Source organism: Polypterus senegalus, chromosome 13 (genome assembly GCF_016835505.1).
Source record: "Polypterus senegalus isolate Bchr_013 chromosome 13, ASM1683550v1, whole genome shotgun sequence".
Classification (NCBI taxonomy): Eukaryota; Metazoa; Chordata; class Cladistia; order Polypteriformes; family Polypteridae; genus Polypterus; species Polypterus senegalus.
This window is the reverse complement of record NC_053166.1, coordinates 125,477,017-125,496,730: the sequence shown is the minus strand read 5'-3', so window position 1 is coordinate 125,496,730 and position 19,714 is coordinate 125,477,017. Positions and strand designations below refer to the sequence as shown.

The following is a 19,714-nucleotide window of genomic DNA, read 5'->3' as shown; positions in this document are numbered from 1 at the left end:
GATCTCTCTACCGCCGAAAAGCGTGAAATAGTTGAATGCCTTGGACAAGGTATGAAAACCATAGATATTTCACGGAAACTTAAGCGTGATCATCGTACTGTTAAAAGATTTATGGCTGATTCAGAGCACACACGGGTTCGTGCAGATAAAGGCAAAATGAGGAAGGTTTCTGTCAGACAAATGCATCGGATTAAGAGAGCAGCTGCTAAAATGCCATTACAAAGCAGCAAACAGGTATTTGAAGCTGCTGGTGCCTCTGGAGTCCCGCGAACATCAAGGAGCAGGATCCTCCGGAGGATTGCAGTTATGCATAAACCTTCTATTCGGCCACCTCTAACCATTGCTCACAAGCATAAACGGCTGCAGTGGGCACAGACCTACATGAAGACTAATTTTCAAACAGTCTTGTTTACAGATGAGTGCCATGCAACCCTGAATAGTCCAGATGGATCGGTTGGTGGACGGCCCCATGTCCCAACAAGGCTGTGACATCAGCAAGGAGGTGGCGGAGTCATGTTTTGGGCCGGAATCATGCGGAGAGAGTTGGTCGGCCCCTTTAGGGTTCCTGAAGGTGTGAAAATGACTTCTGAAAAGTATGTGGAATTTCTGACTGACCACTGTCTTCCATCGTACAAAAAAAGGACCGCGCTTTCCGTAACAAAATCATCTTCATGCATGACAATGCACCACCACATGCTGCAAGGAATACCTCTGCATCATTGGCTGCTATCGGCATAAAAGGAGAGAAACTCATGGTGTGGCCCCCATCCTCCCCTTACCTCAATCTTATTGAGAGCTTTTGGAGCATCCTCGAGCAAAAGATCTATGAGGGTGGGAGGCAGTTTACATTCAAGCAGCAGCTCTGGGAGGCTATTCTGACATCCTAAAATGAAATTCAAGCAGAAACTCTCCAAAAACTCACAAGTTCAATGGATGCAAGAATTGTGAAGCTGCTATCAAATTAGGGGTCCTATGTTAATATGTAACTTGACCAGTTAAGATGTTTTTGATTGAAATAGCTTTTGATTTCAATAAATATGACCTCATAATGCTGCAAATTCAACAAATGACAATTTTCAGTTCTTTACACCCTGTAATATGTTTTGAAACTCCGTTGTGCGTAATAATTTGGAATAGTGCATTTTGTTTTTTATTTTTGAAAAACATACCGCAATATTAGGAGGTTTGTTCAGTAACATTCGAATTATACGCTAATGGTTGATGACTCAAAAATTCTGCTGACTGCCACTTGTATCGACTATTTAGGAAAATCAGAGAAAAATATAATTTGCATGATAATTTGGAACACAGTGTAGTTTGCGCTTGAGTGTGACCGACGCGTAGATTCTATTGAGTCCACATAGTCCATTAACTTCTGAGTAAATAAATTTGCTTTCCCACTTAAGCAAGTTTTTCATTTTGCTTCATGCGCGCTTTTCTTAATTGAACTGTCACGCGACACCTTAAACGGTGACGCATAACTCATATGGAATGAAGTGACACTGTTTAATACGTGGGTTATAGTAGGCTATATGTTACAAAATTTAGCAATTGCTTCTCCACGAGTTTCGAGAAAACTTGTGCAAAAATTGTGTCATTCCTGGAGTTAGTGAGTTGGGAAAATGAACCCTTGCGTTAAGTCAGTTTTAAAATACTTCGTTGAAGGGGAGTTAACATTTTCAAAACACTTACGTGCTATTAGTACAGTACTACCTGGACTTTTTCGCACTTAATTGAACTTCTAATGTTAGGAAATTGGACAGATTAACAAATGTACGCATTTTGCAAATTCGAAAAACAGCAGTGATGAACTAACGCGGTTTAAAGGCCCAAAGCTATCCCTTTTTTAATGGCCTTTTTGGCACCACCCACCTTCAGCTATGCGCCCAGCGCTCTCCGCTCAGATGTTTTTTTTTTTTTACTACACAGCTGCACAAGCGAGAGGTGAGCGAACTTCGACGTGTTTTGTATGTTTTACTAACTAACAAGTACCAAAACTAAAGAAATTCGTAAAAAAGTGAAAAATTTGCATCGATCTTTTTCGTACACATTTTTATATTCTCAGCAGTGTGCTGCTGTGTGATGCATTTGTTTACTTTTTTAAAAACAAAAAAGTGAATTAAACCCCCGTGACCCTGTAGTTAGGATATAGCGGGTTGGATAATGGATGGATGGATGGAAAATCGTTTGTTTTTTTCGTATGTACTGTGGTGTTTGTATTTAACTCCATTGCATTTGTAATAGTGTATACACGATGAGATAAGAGGGCGGCGCCTCAGAATAAATTCTGCCAAAACGAATTTGCAACCACTTCATTAAATTAGCTAAGAAGCTGAACTGGTAAATATTCCACTAAAGACGGGGAAAGGTGTTACTAACTTAACAGGTAAAGAGTACTTGCATTTGCCTTTAGGGTCAGCATAGGAACAATTCGTACAATTTTGTGCAGAACCTTTGAAACGACCACTGCTACCCAAACACCAGACCTCATTCACTCACTGAATGTCAGAGTCAACATTTTCAAAGTCCACCAGGAAGAAAAACAACTATTCTTGCCAATAGTAGTCTTTTGGAAAATAATGCATGGGTTGAAAAGTTGTTAAAATGTTGTGCTGTGACTTTATAATTTCATTTCATCCAGCCCCTACTTTTCCAGATTGTTTAGTGTAGAACTCTAGGTGTCAGTGATCAATGCAATACAAGGCATTCACTTTTACAATAACCAAACCTATTCATGGTGAACAATATCCTTACAAGATTTTAAAGTGTTTTAACAGCATACACCATCAGTTAATACAGTTTTGATTAGGGGGAGCCAAAGCTGATCCTAACAGCACTTTAACCAAGGCAGAAGATTGACTTGGTGAGTGTCCCTTCTATGGCTAATGTTCCAGATGAATGATGACTTGCCAGTGAGCTCAGCATGTATACCTTTGGAATGTGAGAGGAAACCAGAGCACCAGAGAAAGCATACACAAACACAAAGAGAATGTGCAGACTACATTGACCCCAGGTTCAGCAAGCTATGATATAGTACTGTTAAAGATTGCACCATCCAATATAACACCTATAACGCATATTTATACAGTGCACTGGAAAACTTGTGATTTCCAGTCAATTACCTTAATCACCAACTTACAATGAACATAATTACGCTAACATTGAATACATTTGCAGTTTATTAATGTTTTAACAATGTTCATTTTTCATTCAATACATAAATCTATATAAAACATAATTAATGCAAGGCAGTAGTCTATCAAAGAGCCCACTCCAAAAAGATCTTTTTTGTTGTGTTGCCAAAGTAACATGCACATTTTCAAGGATATGGAAGGGAAACTTGTTCAGTCACCAGGAGAATGTTCTAGCTCTGCATGGACAACAACTGGTGGAAAAGTTAGTACAACCTTACTGCTTCCATATTACATAAGAAGGTACTTATAGTCTGGTGCTGGTAAACAAGTGCACTTGATAATCAGAGGTTTGGTCTGGAGTATTCACGTTTGTGGCATCACAGTTTCAGGGATAAAGGACATCTGCAGAGATCTCAGAGAAGTAATACTTGCTGCTCATTATTATTTTACATGTAGATGACTCCTTTAGATAGATAGATAGATACTTTATTAATCCCAAGGGGAAATTCATATACTCCAGCAGCAGTATACTGATACAAAAAACAATATTAAAGAGTAATAAAAATGAATGTAAAAACAGACTAATAATAATAATCCCGCTAATAATGTTAGCATTTACTTCCCCATGTGGAACTAAAGAGTTGTATAGTGTGGGGGAGGAACAATCTCCTCAGTCTGTCAGTGGATTTATCCAAGGCAATGTAAATATTCAAACACTTTACTAATTATTTTTTACAGTTGGATCAAAGGTACAATAAGTGACTTGCTTAGCATCATTACATTGTGAGGCTAAGATAAGAATTGAACCAGCATCCTTAAGGTAATGTGCAGTGTTTTAGCCAGTATACTCCATTGCCTGGTCAGCTGCTTGAGAATGATCATAGTGAGAAGATTATATACAAATGGAGACTGCTCAAGACAGCTGACAATATTTCTAGGAGTGATCATCAGAGTAAATTTGCCAAAAGATCTGATTATATGTTGCTGTTAGAAACTGCAAAGAATCTAAAAGCTGTATTACTGGATCAGCTGACCCCTTTCAACATAGTAAATGTTATAGTTCTTGGAAGACTGAGCAAGTAAGGCTTTTAAGAAATGATTGCCATGAGAAACACCAGTCTCTGTACAACATCATTTATTTATGTAGCACATTTTCATACAAATTATGTAGCTAAAAGTGCTTTACAAGATGAAGAAAAAAATATATAAAAATAAGATTAGGCAGTACTAAGTAACAAAGAATAAAGTAAGGTCCAATGGCCAGGAGGACAGGAAAATCCAAAAAAGGAACAAAAATCCAGGGGCAGGAGAAAAAAAAATAAAATTCGCAGACAGCGTAGGTATGCAAAGTGCATCTGATAGAGCCATAAGTGTTTTGAAACAGTGTCCTTTACATATATGAGACCCAAGTGAAGACGCTTGGTTTTTATGCAGAATGACATGCATATTCACAGACTGAGTATGGGCAGAAGAAGTTACTTTCTCAGGGTCACACAGTACATCAGAAATTGATGACTGATCTGGCAGCCTTGTGTTTTTTTATTTTTAGCCAAGTGGACTCTATATTCACCCTACAATGTTATATTATAAACATGGGTAGATGTTCAAAAGGTTACAGAAATATAAGTGGAATGTAAGAAGATTTTTTATGTAGCAATATACATGATGTAGAAATGTTTGTAGTATTTCACAAAAAAGTTATGTGTTCAAGAAGCAAATGATATAAGAAGGCCTTTTTCTATTATTATGTGCGATTAGTTTCATATTTGGCAAAATTGCAACACCTATGTCATTTGATTTGATCTGATATATTTTATTAATCCCCGAGGGGAGAATATAAAATTGATAACGAAGAGAACAGAGGAAAAATAAATCATGTATGACATCATTAACATCGAGCACATTAAATCTAATCTTTTTCAAGTTCTGTGCTGTCTATCAATTTTCTGTAGTTTTTATTCTAATGGTTTGTTTTAAGTAATTATTCAAGTTTATTTTCCCTTGTCCATAGGTTGCAATGAACCATTCAAAATGGATCCAAGTGACTTCTCCGAGTTTAAGACATTATTACATATCACTGAAAAGAAAATTTCATGAACATTCCAAACTCCAAGTTTCTATCCCAAAAAATTTCAAGAAATATGAAGACCTTCGTCAGCTCTATAATCCACATGTGCCAGAATATTTTAACTTTGCAAGAGATGTGTTGGATTCATGGTCTGAAAAAGAAAAGGTTAAGTTTGTAAGCTGTAACACTCTTAGAAAAATACATCTTGTAGTGTATGATGTTATTAGTCACACTTTAGTGTTTTTCAGTACATGAATCAAAGTTACAATATACATCCATTATCCAACCCGCTATATCCTAACTACAGGGTCACGGGGGTCTGCTGGAGCCAATCCCGGCCAACACAGGACGCAAGGCAGGAAACAAACCCCGGGTAGGGAGCCAGCCCACCGCACACTAGGGACAATTTAGAATCGGCAATGCACCTAACCTGCATGTCTTTGGACTGTGGGAGGAAACCCATGCAGACACGGGGAGAACATGCAAACTCCACGCAGAGATGACCTGGGAAGCGAACCGGGGTCTCCTAACTGCGAGGCAGCAGTGCTACCCACTGCGCCACCATGCCGCCCCTGCAATGCATTATGTCGCTGTTATATGCCATTTGGTATGTGATTCATGAAAGCAATGTTAGTGTTTGTAGCTTGTCATCTATTGGAATGACAAATGCAATGCATTTTATTACTACAAATGTGTGTAATGCACCATCTGTTGGAATAACAGGGACATAGCAACCAGACGTACACACAGACATCCTTTTATTAAGGTGGATAGTTTTGTAAACCACAGGGAATTATTTGGATTTTACAATTTTGTATTTTGTATATATTTTATCTGAAATCTGTATTTTTTAATTACTTTAATTAAAGTGGATTACCAGTCAAGAAAAAGCTGAAAATCTCGCCATAGTTTTTATAAGTGAAACAAACTGTGTTTTTTTTTTAATCAATTTTTAAAACTCTGTTTTTTATTTTTCACAGAATGGGCATAGACCTTTAAATCCAGCCCTGTGGTGGGTAAATGAGTCTGGTGAGGAAATTAAATGGAGTTTTCAAGAGCTGGGAGTCCAGTCAAAGATTGTGGCTAACATCCTATCAGAGGCTTGTGATCTTCAGATAGGGGACAGGGTTCTTCTGATTTTACCCAGAATTCCAGAGTGGTGGTTTGTGAATATAGCATGCTTTAGGACAGGTAGACAAAAAAAAAGTAAAAATGGTGTTTGCTGTAAATATTGTCATTATATATATTCTTCTAGGTGTAGACACTCCACTATTTTTTCACTAACTGTAAGCTATTTTCAATAGGAACTATCCTGATACCTGGAACTTCTCAACTCACAGCGAAAGATATTCTTTATCGACTGCAGTCTTCAAAGGCTAAGTGCATTGTCACAGATGTCAGTTTGGCTTCACTTGTTGATGCTGTTGCTTCAGAGTGTGAATTCCTCAAAGCCAAGCTACTGGTATCAGACAAAAAGAGACTTGGATGGATAAACATTAAGGAGGTTTCAAAGTAAAGTTCAACTTATTACATTAATAACTATAGCAATAGAAATAGCAAATGCAAAAATTTCACCGTACTGAAAGGCTATGCATAAATTGCTTACATTAGGTTGATGAGACTATAAAGTGTATTTTTGTTCACCTAGCAAGCTCAAAAAAAAGAAGCATGACATATGTGTTATATATATTATTTTGGATATTCCAAGTCATAACATATTAAACATATTTAAAAGATACTCTTTAAATGTGATTTCAAAAGTGAGTTATATGTACTATAGATACACAATACAGAATTTGATTCATATCACATATCAAAACAAAACAAAAACTCCAAATGGCTGGAGAAAAAAATAAAATCTGCAGGTGTTCCGAGGCCACAAGACCACCCTGCCCTCTCTAGGCATTCTACCTAACATAATTGACCTCAATCAGTCCTCATGATATTCAGGGTTCACATGGAAGAACTTGATGATGATGGTCATGTGGCCCTCTGGCCTTTGATCCATCAATGTAGGGACAGCATGGTGCTTTGATTGGGTGGTGGTGGCGCAGATCGCCACCACAGAAAACCGGAAAAAGAACAGCAGAGAAAGTAGGGGTTAATACGGATTTCGGAGCCACCATAAATGATAATGATAATTAAATGCATATATAGCAAGGTATCAGGATTAAGCTAAAATGAAGCTATAAGAAAGCCATGTTAAAATAATGTGTTTTAGCAGTTTTTTAAAGTGCTCCACTGTATTAGCCTGGCGAATTTCTATTGGTAAGCTATTCCAGATTTTAGGTGCATAACACCAGAAGGCTGCCTTATCACTTCTTTTAAGTTTAGCTCTTGGAATTATAAGCAGACACTCATTTGAAGATCTAAGGTTACGATTAGGAGTGTAAGGTGAAAGACATTCTGAAATATAGGATGGAGCGAGAATATTTAAGGCTTTGTAAACCATAAGCAGTATTTTAAAGTCAAGAGATGTGTTCAGATTTACTTTTCCTAGTTAAGATTCTAGCAGCTGCATTCTGCACTTGTTACAATCGATAATGACTTTTTTGGGTAGTCCTGAAAGGAGTGCATTACAGTAATCTAGCCCACTGAAAACAAAAGCGTGAACTAATTTCTCAGCATCTTGCGATGTTATACGAAGTCAAACTTTTGCTATATTTCTTAAGTGAAAAAATGCTGTCCTAGTAATCTGATTAATATGTGATTTAAAATTCAGGTCAGAGTCAATAGTTACCCCTAAATTCTTTACCCCCGTCTTGAATTTTAATCCTAATGAATCAAGTTTATTTCTAATATCCTAATTATATCCATTTTTGCCAATCACTAAAATTTATGTTTTCTCCTTATATAGTTTGAGAAAATTACTACTCATCCATTCAGATAAACAAGGAAGACATTTTGTCAGTGAATCAAGAGAGTTAGGATCATCAGGCACTATTGATAAATACAGATGTGTGTCATCAGCATAGCTGTGGTAGCTTACCTTATGCCCTGAGATAATCTGACCTAACGGAAGCATGTACAGTAGATCAAAAAGAGCAGTGGGCCCAGAATAGATCCTTGTGGAACACCATATAGAATATCTTGTGTGTTTGAAGTATAATTACCACAACTAACAAAGAATTTTCTACCTGCCAGGTAGGATTCAAACCAATTTAAGGCACTGCCAGAGAGGCCTGCCCACTGACTAAGGCGATTTCTAAGAATATTGTGGTCAATGTCACCAAATGCAGCACTCAGATCTAAGAGGACGAGAACAGATAAACAGCCTCTGTCTGCATTTACCCGCAAGACATTTACTACTTTAACGAGTGCAGTTTCTGTACTGTGATTTGTTCTGAAACCTGACTAAAACTTATCGAGAATAGCATGTTTATTGAGGTGGTGATTTAGCTGCATAATGACAGACTGCTCTAAGATTTTACTTAAGAAAAGCAGGTTAGAGATGGGTCTAAAATTTTCAAAAGCAGAGGAACCAAGATTATTTTTCTTGAGCAGGGGTTTAACTACAGTAGTCTTAAGACAGTCTGGGAAGACCCCCATATCTAATGAAGAGTTTACTATGTCAAGAATACTATCAATTAGCATGCAAAAAACTTCTTTGAAAAAAATTGTTGATATTGGATCAAGGACGCAGGTGGAGAGTCTCAGTTGAGAAATTATTTTATATAAATCAGGTAAATCTATCCTGGTGAAGGAATTTAATTTGTTTAAAATGGAGTACTGGGGTTTAAGAGGATCAGTATTGGAGAGATGTACTATATACTATTTTTATTATCATTAATTTTGTAATTAAAAAATACAGCAAAAGCCTCACAAGTTTTACTGTGACCTGGGTTTATCAGACGATCAATTGTAGAGAAGATTATTCTGGGATTACTAGCACTGTTATTTATAGTTTAAGAGAAATAACTCCGCCTCTCAAGATGGACTATGTTGTTGTATTCTGTTATTTTAGTCTTCAATATCTCATAATGGATAATCAGTTTAGTTTTTCTCCATTTACACTCAGCTCTCCGGTATGTTCTCTTTAGATCACACATTCTTTGAGTCTTCCATGGTATAATAGTGCTAGAAGATTTTTTAACTGTCTTTTTCAGCAGCAGCTCTTACTTTAGTATTAAAATTTTCCACCCTACTATTTACAGTATCTTCGCTATTGTACTAAGCATTACAAACAGACTGGTTGCTTAGAATGTTTGTAAACTTTGAAGCTGCTGATGAATCAAAGAAGTGTTTTTTTAATGCTTCTCGTGAATTTTTTCTATCAGTATGTCTATATTAAATAGTAAGAGAAAATGATCTGATAAACCAATATCAACAATCTGCTTCACATCAACTTTTAGTCCTTTAGTAATTACTAAATCTAACGTATACCCTGCTTTGTGTGTAGGCTGACTAATGTGCTGGCTGAAATCAAGAGTCCAGGAAATTAATGAATTCTTTTACTTTCGGGTCACACTTTATCGATATGAAAATTAAAGTCACCAACTATTAGGAACATGTCATGGTTCGTAATTATAATTGACACCAAGTCTAAGAATTCCTCAAAGAAAGACACATTGTATATATCACTAAAACTACTGACAAAATGTTAACAATTAAATTATGTGTAGGTGAGGTATAGAAATCAGTATTATACATTTTAATGTTCATGCAAATGTCTAAACATTACTGTATTTATAAAGTATTATTTATATTTATTTGATTTCTCTATTTTTAGGTACTGAAAATTGCACCTTTGTTTATTATTGTATCTGTTTACAGATTCTCCCCAAATTAACCATTGATTTGGTGAAAAAAAAAAGTTCTGCTGGGTTGGTGTTATCATTGTGGAATAACTGGATAAGATTCTAATATCTAGCTGAGTAAAACATTAAAATGAACTCCATGATATTCATTTAACTGTAGACATTTTTATGGTCTTATGTTCTGTTGACTACAAAAGTGTACATTCATTTTTTATGACATTCTAATTAATTTTGTAATAATTTGTTTTGTCTTTTAATAGGAAACTCACAGAATGAATAGTTTTTGGCTAAAATAAATTTTATTTTATACTTTTAAAACTGATTTTAAAAGCTTTATTTTTGTATTATTTATTATTTTAGGTCCGTATCACATGAGCATACCTGTGTGGCAACAAAAAGCAGTGATCCAATGACTATATTTTTTACCAGTGGTACGACAGGTTCTCCAAAAATGACTCAGCATACTCACAGCAGCTTCGGAATTGGGCTTGAGGTCAATGGCAGGTATAAGATAACAAACAGAAGCTTTCTAAGGAGGCACAGTATCTATGATAGATGATTTGTTTTAACAAAGACCACTAAAATTCCAATGTGAGAAACATTTAGATCATTTAAAGTTAACAGTAAAAATTCTACAATTAACACATCCAAATGAAAAGCTGATGTAGGATATAATTTTTAATGTAAACTTATTAAGCGATAAGCCTAAATACTGTTCACCATGTACACATTTTTACTTTACTTAAATCACCATTCATATTTCCTATATGTATTTCTAAAGTGCTGTTTCCTACTCTCATACAATATATTAATTGTATGCAAGTGAACTGTAAGTGTCTGTGCTCTGCTCACATATTGATTTTTACTGGACAATAAACATTTTTTTAAAATACTGCATTTTTTCACATTAGTGATTCTAAATACCATTTAAGTATTTATGTTTCTGCAATTAAATGTGCCGTATCATTGAATTTTAGTTTATTTCTTATGACTTTCATTGTTTTCTCATTTTGGCCAATCTGAAACTTCAGTCACACACTGTTGTCTTTAAGCTAATATTATCTAGTGTAAACATAAATGACTACTAGCTCCTGACACTGTCACCTTCTGCCCTTTATTCAAGAGGAGTTCTGTAGGTAATCTATAAGGACTCCGTGAGATCACAATTTAAGGCCATTTACTTCTTTCAGAAAAAAATAGCAAAATTTGTATGCTAGTGTTAGTCAGTTTAGACATAACAGTGAACTAGATTAAACTGTGCTACATTAGTAATATTAACAAACATCATTTTTAAATCAGAAGTGCTTACTGTATTTAATTTTATAATAATAAACCAATAATGAAAATGAGTATTTTTAAACTGGTTTGTTTTTATACTGTTAAGCATCTGCCATTTACATTTTAAAGTTCTACACAGATTTCTTTTTTTATTACTAATTTTATTGTAATCATTCCATACAAATCAATCAGTTTTTACAAAAAGTAGAATTGAGAACAAGTCGACCCCCACCCATGAGAGAGAGAGCATGGCCAACATGTTAAAACTTAAGGCTTGTAAACATACCTAAATTGATGAGTTTGATAAGCAATAAAAATGAATGGATAAGAAAAAGAAATGCGGAAATAATTGCTTCCTCGGTGCTTTAAGAGCTTATTCTAAAATATTATTGATTAGATCCTACCATATTTTGAAAAATATCTGTACATATCCTCTAACTGAGTATTTGATTTTTTTCAATTTCAAATAGTATAAAACATCAGTTTCCCACTGACTTAAAAGAGGAGAGTTAGGATTCTTCTAGTTTAGCAGAATAGGTCTACGTGCCAAAAGTGTAGTGAGTGTAATCACAATTTGTTTGTCCTTCTCCACTTTAAACCCATCTGGAAGAACCCTAAACACAGCTGTTAATGGGTTAGGAGGGATTGTGAGTCCAAGGCTGTCTGAAATGTAATTCAAATTTTTTGTCCAGAATGATGTTAATTTGGTGCAGGACCAAAACATGTGACCCAGTGAGGCTGGGACTTGATTGCAGCGTTCACAGGTTGGATCATGCCCTGGAAACATTTTGGAGAGTTTTAGGCGAGTCAGATGTGCTCGATATATAATTTTGAGTTGAATAATTGTATGCTTTGCGCATATGAAGCTCAAGTAAATTCTCTGCATTGCTATTTTCCACTCCTTTTCTGATATATTGATTAAGAGATCTTTTTCCCAGTGTCCTCTTGGATCTTTGAAAGGGAGGGACTGTAAAATAATTTTATATATTGTGGAGATGGTGTCTAAGTCCTTGAAATTGAGCAATATTTTTTCCAGCATGGACGAGGGTGCAAGACGAGGAAAATCAGGCAGGTTCTGTTTAACAAAGTTCCTAATTTGAAGATAGTGAAAGAAATGTGTTGCTGGAATGTTAAATTTGCAATGTAATTGTTCATAGGATGCAAAGATGTTGTCTATATAAAGATCTCTAAGCAAGTTAATCCCAAATTTTTCCAGATATTAAAAACTGCATATGTTTGCGAAGGTTGAAAGAGGTGGTTCTCTTGCAGAGGTGCCACAGATAAAAGCTTCTCCATCTTAAAATGCTTTCTACATTGGTTCCATATTCTGAGTGAGTGAAGCACAATTGGGTTATCAGTATATTGCCGATAACTTGCATTTATTGGGGCACAAAGCAGGGAATATAAAGAAGTACTGCAGGATTTTACTTCAGTTGCGGACCATGATTGTGTATGTTCATCTATTTGTGTCCAGGTTTTTATAGCTTGTATATTTGCTGCCCAGTAATAAAACTGAAAGTTAGGTAGAGCCATGCCACCTTCTGCCTTTGGTCTTTGTAGGGTCACTCTTTGGATACATGGATGTTTTGAGTTTCTAATAAATGAGGTTATTGTTGAATCTAATTGCTTAAAAAATGATTTATTGATGTATATTGGAATGTTTTGAAATAAAAAAGAACCTTAGGAAGAATATTCATCTTAACAATGTTAATTCTTCCAGCTAGAGTGAGATGAATCTACACAGATTTCTAAGTACAGAGGTAAGGGCACCACCAGAATGGCACAGCCAAGGTAAAGTATCGCTGATATACTGAAAGAGGGAGATAATACATCAGTGGTAAGAAGGAAGGAGATATGAGTGATAGATTAAAAAGAGAAGCCACTAAGAAACATCAGACACTGCCATGTATGGTTCCCCTGAACTGAAATCTTCAAGAGCATCAGTATAAGAGACAGGTTAGTGACACCCTGGAAAGAACATTCAGTATTCCCCAAAAGATATTAAAGGGCAGATAACCAAGCAGATGTCAGGAGCAACGTATAACATCTGTGATGAGTGAGGTTTGAAAGAGAAAAGACAAGAAGAACAAAAAGAAGGTCAGTAAGTTCCCACCAAATTGCTAGGGGCAGCACATGATTGGAGCCATTATGTGAACTTTTTCAAACATGCAGCTGGAGAGCTGTATTCAAGACATGGCCCGTAAAAGCCTACTGAAGGTTCAATGATGCAAATACACTGGGAAGAGCTACAGAACATTCTAGCCTGATATCCCATGTAGCTGTGACCTCTGGCCACCAGATGCCAATGCTTCTATGAATCTGAAACAGAAAGAATAGAAATGATTAAAGAGAAGAAGAGAGAAGAGAAGGGAGTGCTTTGCTGTGGTACCTGGGAGATGGGTAACTGGCCATTCCATGAAACTCTTAATCAAGGATAGAAGCAACTGTGGAATTGCCCACGGGGGTCACAAGTTATTTTTCTTGTTTTGCTTTACTATATACTTTGCACACTTTCTGATTTTACCTCTCTTGTTTATTTAAGAAACATTTAGTTTTGAGATCTTTGACTTCTTAGCATTTACTTGGTGTGGAAAATGCCAGAAGGGTGCTGTTTTTTTCTCTCTACTGAATGTGCTTGAGGTGGTCTAATGTCTGCCTTCCACTCTGAGGTTTTGTTCCAAGGTCAAAGTCACTAATAAAGAAAAGTAAGAAAATCTTAATACTTGCTGATTGGAATTCATTGCCATACTAAGTAAACAGTATGTACTGTATATTCAAAACAATGTATCTACAGTATATGACAATGTAATATAGCAGTACATTATGTTAACTTACTTTGTCTTAATTAAAATGTTAAAGGAACTAAGTAGGTAACTAGAGAGGCTTATATTGGCAGAGAGAGTGTTTCAAGTTAATGACTTTACCTTATACAGTAGTGTTACGTATCCCATACATTTTGTGCAGTTCAGTCTCTGAACTTTAGATAGTAATTGAGTCATGTAAAGTAATTGGGTGTTTGTTTGTGTCTTGGGGTGGGTCTATGCGGTGCTAGTGCTATTTATGACATGACATGTTAAATATGCCTCTAAACTTACCTGGAATTCAAAATAAAGATTAAAGAAAGAAAAGAACTAGAGTCAGTCTAACTTCTCTCCTAACTGTAGTTATGATTTTTGCTGCTGTATTTTGAAATTACTGTAGTAATGTAATGAAATTATTTGAACACTTTCACTATACAGCATAACATGATAAGTAATTCCACAAGACACAAATAAATAAAACAGCTTTTCTTTAGCTGTTATAACTATATTTCCTTTAACCTGCATTTTAAGAAGCTGTCTTACTTGCAAAATATTTGTAAAGCAGAACAAGCAGACTTTAAAACAAAAGTGTGAGTTTTAAAGATATTTACATTTTATATGACTGTAAACTTTTGGTAACAACTAAAATCTGTGTGTAACCAAGAAAATGTAAGATTGAGCACTTTAGACTAGTGACTGGTGATGTCTACTTGTTATTTACAGAATTATAACCCACCTTCTGTTTCTTCTATATTTCCCAGTAATTAATTTTCACTTACCCACTATTTTAACTGAAAAAATATTTAACTTTAGTAATACAGATATATGGATCACATTTTAGATTGGGTATCTTTTATAAACCAGCTATTAGCAGTCTATAAATACTTTATTAACTATGTTATTAGCAATAGTAAATTTTCATTAAAAACAACAAGACTCTTGAAATATATTGTTGTCATATTTTATTGTTGTTTAATGTATTTTAAAAGTTAATGAAATGTTTTATTACATGCAGAACATAAACAGCTGTTTATAATGGACACCTAAACTAAAGTGTTACGATATGGTACTAATCAATCATTTAATAAATGAACATAACTTAAAATTAAAGTAGAATTTTAAAGATGTTTAAACAGACACACAGAGAGAATTACTTAGTTGTGCTGTTCAATCATATTATCCTTAATAATTAGGTTTTGGCTTGACCTAACACCAGAAGACGTAATGTGGAATACCTCAGATACTGGATGGGCTAAATCTGCTTGGAGTAGCATCTTTGCCCCATGGATTCAGGGAGCTTGTGTTTTTGTTCATCAAATGCCTCGTTTTGACAGCAAGACCATTCTAGAGGTAAATTATATATGCATGTGTATGTATAAATGCACAAAAATCAAAAATAGTATTTATAAAAATTATGATTGCTGTATGTTATAGTACAGTATATCAAATTAGGGTTTTGTATTGTTCCTTTCAGACATTATCTAGATTTAATATCACTACATTCTGCTCTGCTCCAACTGCTTACCGAATGCTTGTGCAACATGATCTCAATGGGTAAGCCATTTTTGATTTCTCTGTAAATTTTATTTAGCAAATTTTATTCCAAAAGACTATTTTGAGCCAGGACTAGCACTATAAGGTAAAACTGTAATTAAATAAGAGTCCCAATTTCTATTGTGTAACCTGTTGAGTGAGCAATGTAAACTAAATATAATTTATTTATAGTTATTTTTTTTTCTTGTTTTTTTATTCCACTGCTTGCTATTAGTAAGTGCTTCCAGAGGCATTCTTCTACAGCGTGTTATTTAATCTCTCCAATTATTTTTCTTACTGGGCTTTTAAAATTGTGATTTGACAGTTGTGTTTGCTTATTTACCGTTAAGTCACAAGTTCTGTGACCAACAGAATGAGCTTGTGGATAGAAGCAGCTGAAATAATATGTCCAAAAAGGTTTGCTGAGCTTAAACTTCATTACATAGTGAGAAGCTCAGGAAAACCACAGAACTGTACAATATTGCCATGTCTTTTTTTGTATTGAGAAAAGTCAATTGAAACAGTTTATACAACTTGTAAGAATGCCTCCTGGGCACCTCCTGTGGCCAATTTTACTAAGAAATGCATATTGGAATAAAACAAAGGGCAAATACCACCACCTGTTGCGTGTATTAGATCTTTGGGCTAGGTTTGGGCACCTGGAAATCCAGAAAGACCTGAAGAATCTAACTAGAAATCAGGTATCCTGAACTGTATAAATCAACATGTTGCCACAATGACTGTCATTCAGTACTGCTTTTTAAGTCTGGGTTTCTTTACATCAGTCAGGTTCTTTTTCTTTGCAGAAAACAAATACTGTGTAAAGAAAAGACAGCAGAACAATATAAAGGTTTGGGATTCAACTTGTGGCTCCAATTACTGTTGTCTCTAGGCCTATACAAAACAAAAACCAGAAATGAGAATTGGAAGCAATGAGGTTTATGTATAAGTGCTTTTGTGGGACAAGGTCTGTCACCATCAGTCACTGGGTCAGCAATGAACTCCATCTTCCATGTTCTTGGTTGTTTATTTAGCTCCCACAGTGGAAGGAATGGATTTTCCATAACAGAACTGGAAATTATGTTATTGCTTCTCCCTGAAATCGTCCTCCACTCTGTGAGGGAAAAAACCAAACGGCAAACCCCCCTCTCCCCCTTTATTGCTGTGCTTACCTACGTAGAATCTTGAAGGCCCCTCAATAATGCGTGTTTAACAACTGATTAGGTTGTATACAACAGATCCTTCAAAATAAAAAGGAGGCCAGAGTCACTTTTGAAAACATAAGAGCAAGACTGTATTTAAAGTAGGAGAAATAAAACTTTCATAGCTGCATAATATTTAAATAGACAAGCTATTTATTATTACTAGTGATTATCCTGAAAGCTGATACGTAACTATAATAAATTATTAATATTTTTGTAAGTTGCCTAGTCAAAGTCATTAGAAACCTTCTAAATCTTGATTGAATTATTATTGCATTTCCTTATTTCAGGTATTCCTTTAAAAGTCTCAAGCATTGTGTGAGCGCTGGTGAACCTATCAACCCGGAGGTGATGGCATGCTGGAAAAAAAAGACTGGGCTTGATATCTACGATGGCTATGGACAAACTGAAACGGTATCAGTTTAAAAATTAAATATATTACAAATGCATTCTGTCAAATTTTATAGCTGTCAGTAATCAATGTTTCAAAAATATTTACTAAGAAATATACAGTATGTCAGATACTAGATGTAAGACTGCAAATGTAAATATGCCTTAAAACAATAAAGACAATTAAAAACCACTAGTAATACTTATATCTCTGTTCCTTGAAGAAGCACTTCCCACAAAATACAGCACACCAGGTTACACCACTAAGGTTTCTGCAATGCCGTCCACAGCCAGCCAATGTTGCCATGACTTTTTCCTGACAGACATGCCACATGCTTGAATGGCCTTTGTTATCTTGTCAACCACACTGTGTGGCTGTGCTGCTGCTCACCATGTTAAGGACCTGAAGCCCAATAATTTGCTTGTGTATGACTATTTGTTGTGCTCAGAGTGAATGTGTTTACGATGAAAATGATCAGCCAGTGCTATGTGCTTCACTGTGAGCAGAACACCACAGCTGTTTTCCTGGCAGCAATGCCATATGTTTGTGCTTTTCTTTTCCTACCACTTGAAAGACCTAAAAATGGTCCTTTGCAGGCACAACCTGTACGTTGCATCTGGCCAGTTCTAATGTGTGTGTTTGAGATAAAGCAGAAAACAGGAGTATTGCACAGATTTGGTTCCCACCTTGCATTCAATGCTTCCAGAATAGGCAGTGTTTTGCTACATCCCTGAAAAGGATGAGTGGCCTAGAAAATTGATAGAAGAATGCAGGACTTCCTATCCTTTTTGGATCTTTAATAGGTATTCATGTTTTGAGCCCCTGCACGCTCTTCAGTCCCCCTCTCTGTGTAGGACAGGAAGTCTCCATTTATCACAGGACCCCCCAAGTAGTTTCTTAGGAAACCATCCTGGATAGATGTTTTTATAAGTACTTGTGAAGACATTTTTTTTAGTTTCATTTTAATAACTTAAGAGTTTTTTTTTTATGTTGCTACTATAGATTCAAAAAACATACACTGTAACACTGCATTACATTATATAGAATTCATCTAATTGCTATGTTTAAAACATCTCTGACTGAAAGTGGAGGACAAGCAGGATTGTCAGCAAGTTTGCTTTTTACAAAAACTCTCATCAATAACAGAAGACAAATGCTGATTGAAGGTTGTAGTTATTCACGGTTGCAAATATAGTTTCAAAATTCAATTTTCTAAATGTCCAAAAAAACAAGTGTATTCCATATTCTAAGTTTTTTATATTTTGGTGTTGTCATAAATATTATTATTTTGTAAAAGTGTCACTCTCATATCTTTATATTCCCATATCCAAAAAGAGTACTGAAGCATAGGATATTAGGAGCTGGTGGCAGTTGTTTAACAGCTCAGGTATCTAGAGGTAAAGGGAGTACAGATTTTCCACAGCATACCCAAGCAGGTATTAGTTCATTGATATTTTATTCTTTCCGCATTCTCAATGTACAACATTCAGAATAAGAACAATACTTGGTCCTTGGCAATTGTAAAATATTTCAAGTGTTAACCAACAAACATGCCTAAATTGAACAGGTAGAGGGATGCGGCCATTATCACTACATCACCTCTTGCTGTTCTCAGGATGCTAAAAACAAAACGCTGCACCAAAATGTATAGACACAAGGACTTTATTATTCACAAGACACATTTAATACAAAGAGAGTTTTGATACAATAAGCAACACCTGACTGGCCTTACCTTACCTATGCCTTACTTTGAGGGACTTGTATTTTAACTATGGGGGCTGGATGCTGCTTCTCAATACACACTACATGGCCTGAACTTCCTGTTCACCTACAATCAATTAACATCTAAAGTACCATTTTACATTTTTTCTAGCTTTAGTCTATCCTGTCAGCAAAAACAATATCTGTACATCTCTCTGGTGCAAATTTCCTGTTTAATGTGATTTTCAAACTTCAGCAGTCACCAAGATTTATTGCCTCCTGGTCTCCTGGGGATATATTGTTCCTCAGTCATAAACTTCTGTTGAAGAGCCTAGGTCCACAGATCATCTGTACTTGAGGACCCGAGTAACTGGATGCACATCATCCAAGCTGTGCACATGCCATTTAGGTCAGTCATGACATGACCACAGACACAACTATAAATGGACAGTTAAAAAAGCACTTCTCTTTGTGAAAAGTAACATTTTGTACACTTTCAAGTCAAATATTTTATATTCTTTCAGGCCAAGCAATAATGCACGTTTGAATTTGAAATTGTTAAAGGTGCTGATTTGCGGTACATTTAAAGGCATGAAAATCAAGCCAGGATCCATGGGAAAGCCATCCCCTGCATATGATGTTAAGGTAAACATTTCTTTAATGTGAATAAATTGGATTTTTCTTGTCAGACTATGAATTCCGTTTTAGATTTTTTTTTTTTAGCATTTTTGTAGCCCATCCTACTTTTAATATTTTCTACAGTCCTCCTTTTCAGCAACTGCTTTTATAGACAGAAGGTGATTGCCAAAATAATTATATGCATAAATATATAAAAAATATCACAATAAC

At 35.5% G+C, this 19,714-nt stretch overlaps 1 protein-coding gene across 5 annotated transcripts in view; it reads left to right on the top strand.

The window, feature by feature from the left end:
- Positions 1 to 19,714, top strand: part of acsm3 (acyl-CoA synthetase medium chain family member 3) — a 30,654-nt gene that overhangs the window by 1,276 nt on the left and 9,664 nt on the right. Inside the window, exons 1-9 of one of the 5 annotated variants that reach the window (XM_039776542.1) lie at positions 1,878 to 1,944; positions 5,146 to 5,367; positions 6,183 to 6,231; positions 6,507 to 6,714; positions 10,320 to 10,463; positions 15,232 to 15,388; positions 15,513 to 15,592; positions 17,064 to 17,187; positions 19,430 to 19,510. In XM_039776542.1, the coding sequence (XP_039632476.1) occupies positions 5,152 to 5,367; positions 6,183 to 6,231; positions 6,507 to 6,714; positions 10,320 to 10,463; positions 15,232 to 15,388; positions 15,513 to 15,592; positions 17,064 to 17,187; positions 19,430 to 19,510 (1,059 nt within the window). In that variant the 5' untranslated portion in view covers positions 1,878 to 1,944; positions 5,146 to 5,151. Of the gene's footprint in view, positions 1 to 1,877; positions 1,945 to 5,145; positions 5,377 to 6,182; positions 6,394 to 6,506; positions 6,715 to 10,319; positions 10,464 to 15,231; positions 15,389 to 15,512; positions 15,593 to 17,063; positions 17,188 to 19,429; positions 19,511 to 19,714 lie in introns of those variants that run through there. The other 4 variants (XM_039776540.1, XM_039776541.1, XM_039776538.1 and 1 more) reach the window with 4 other exon arrangements.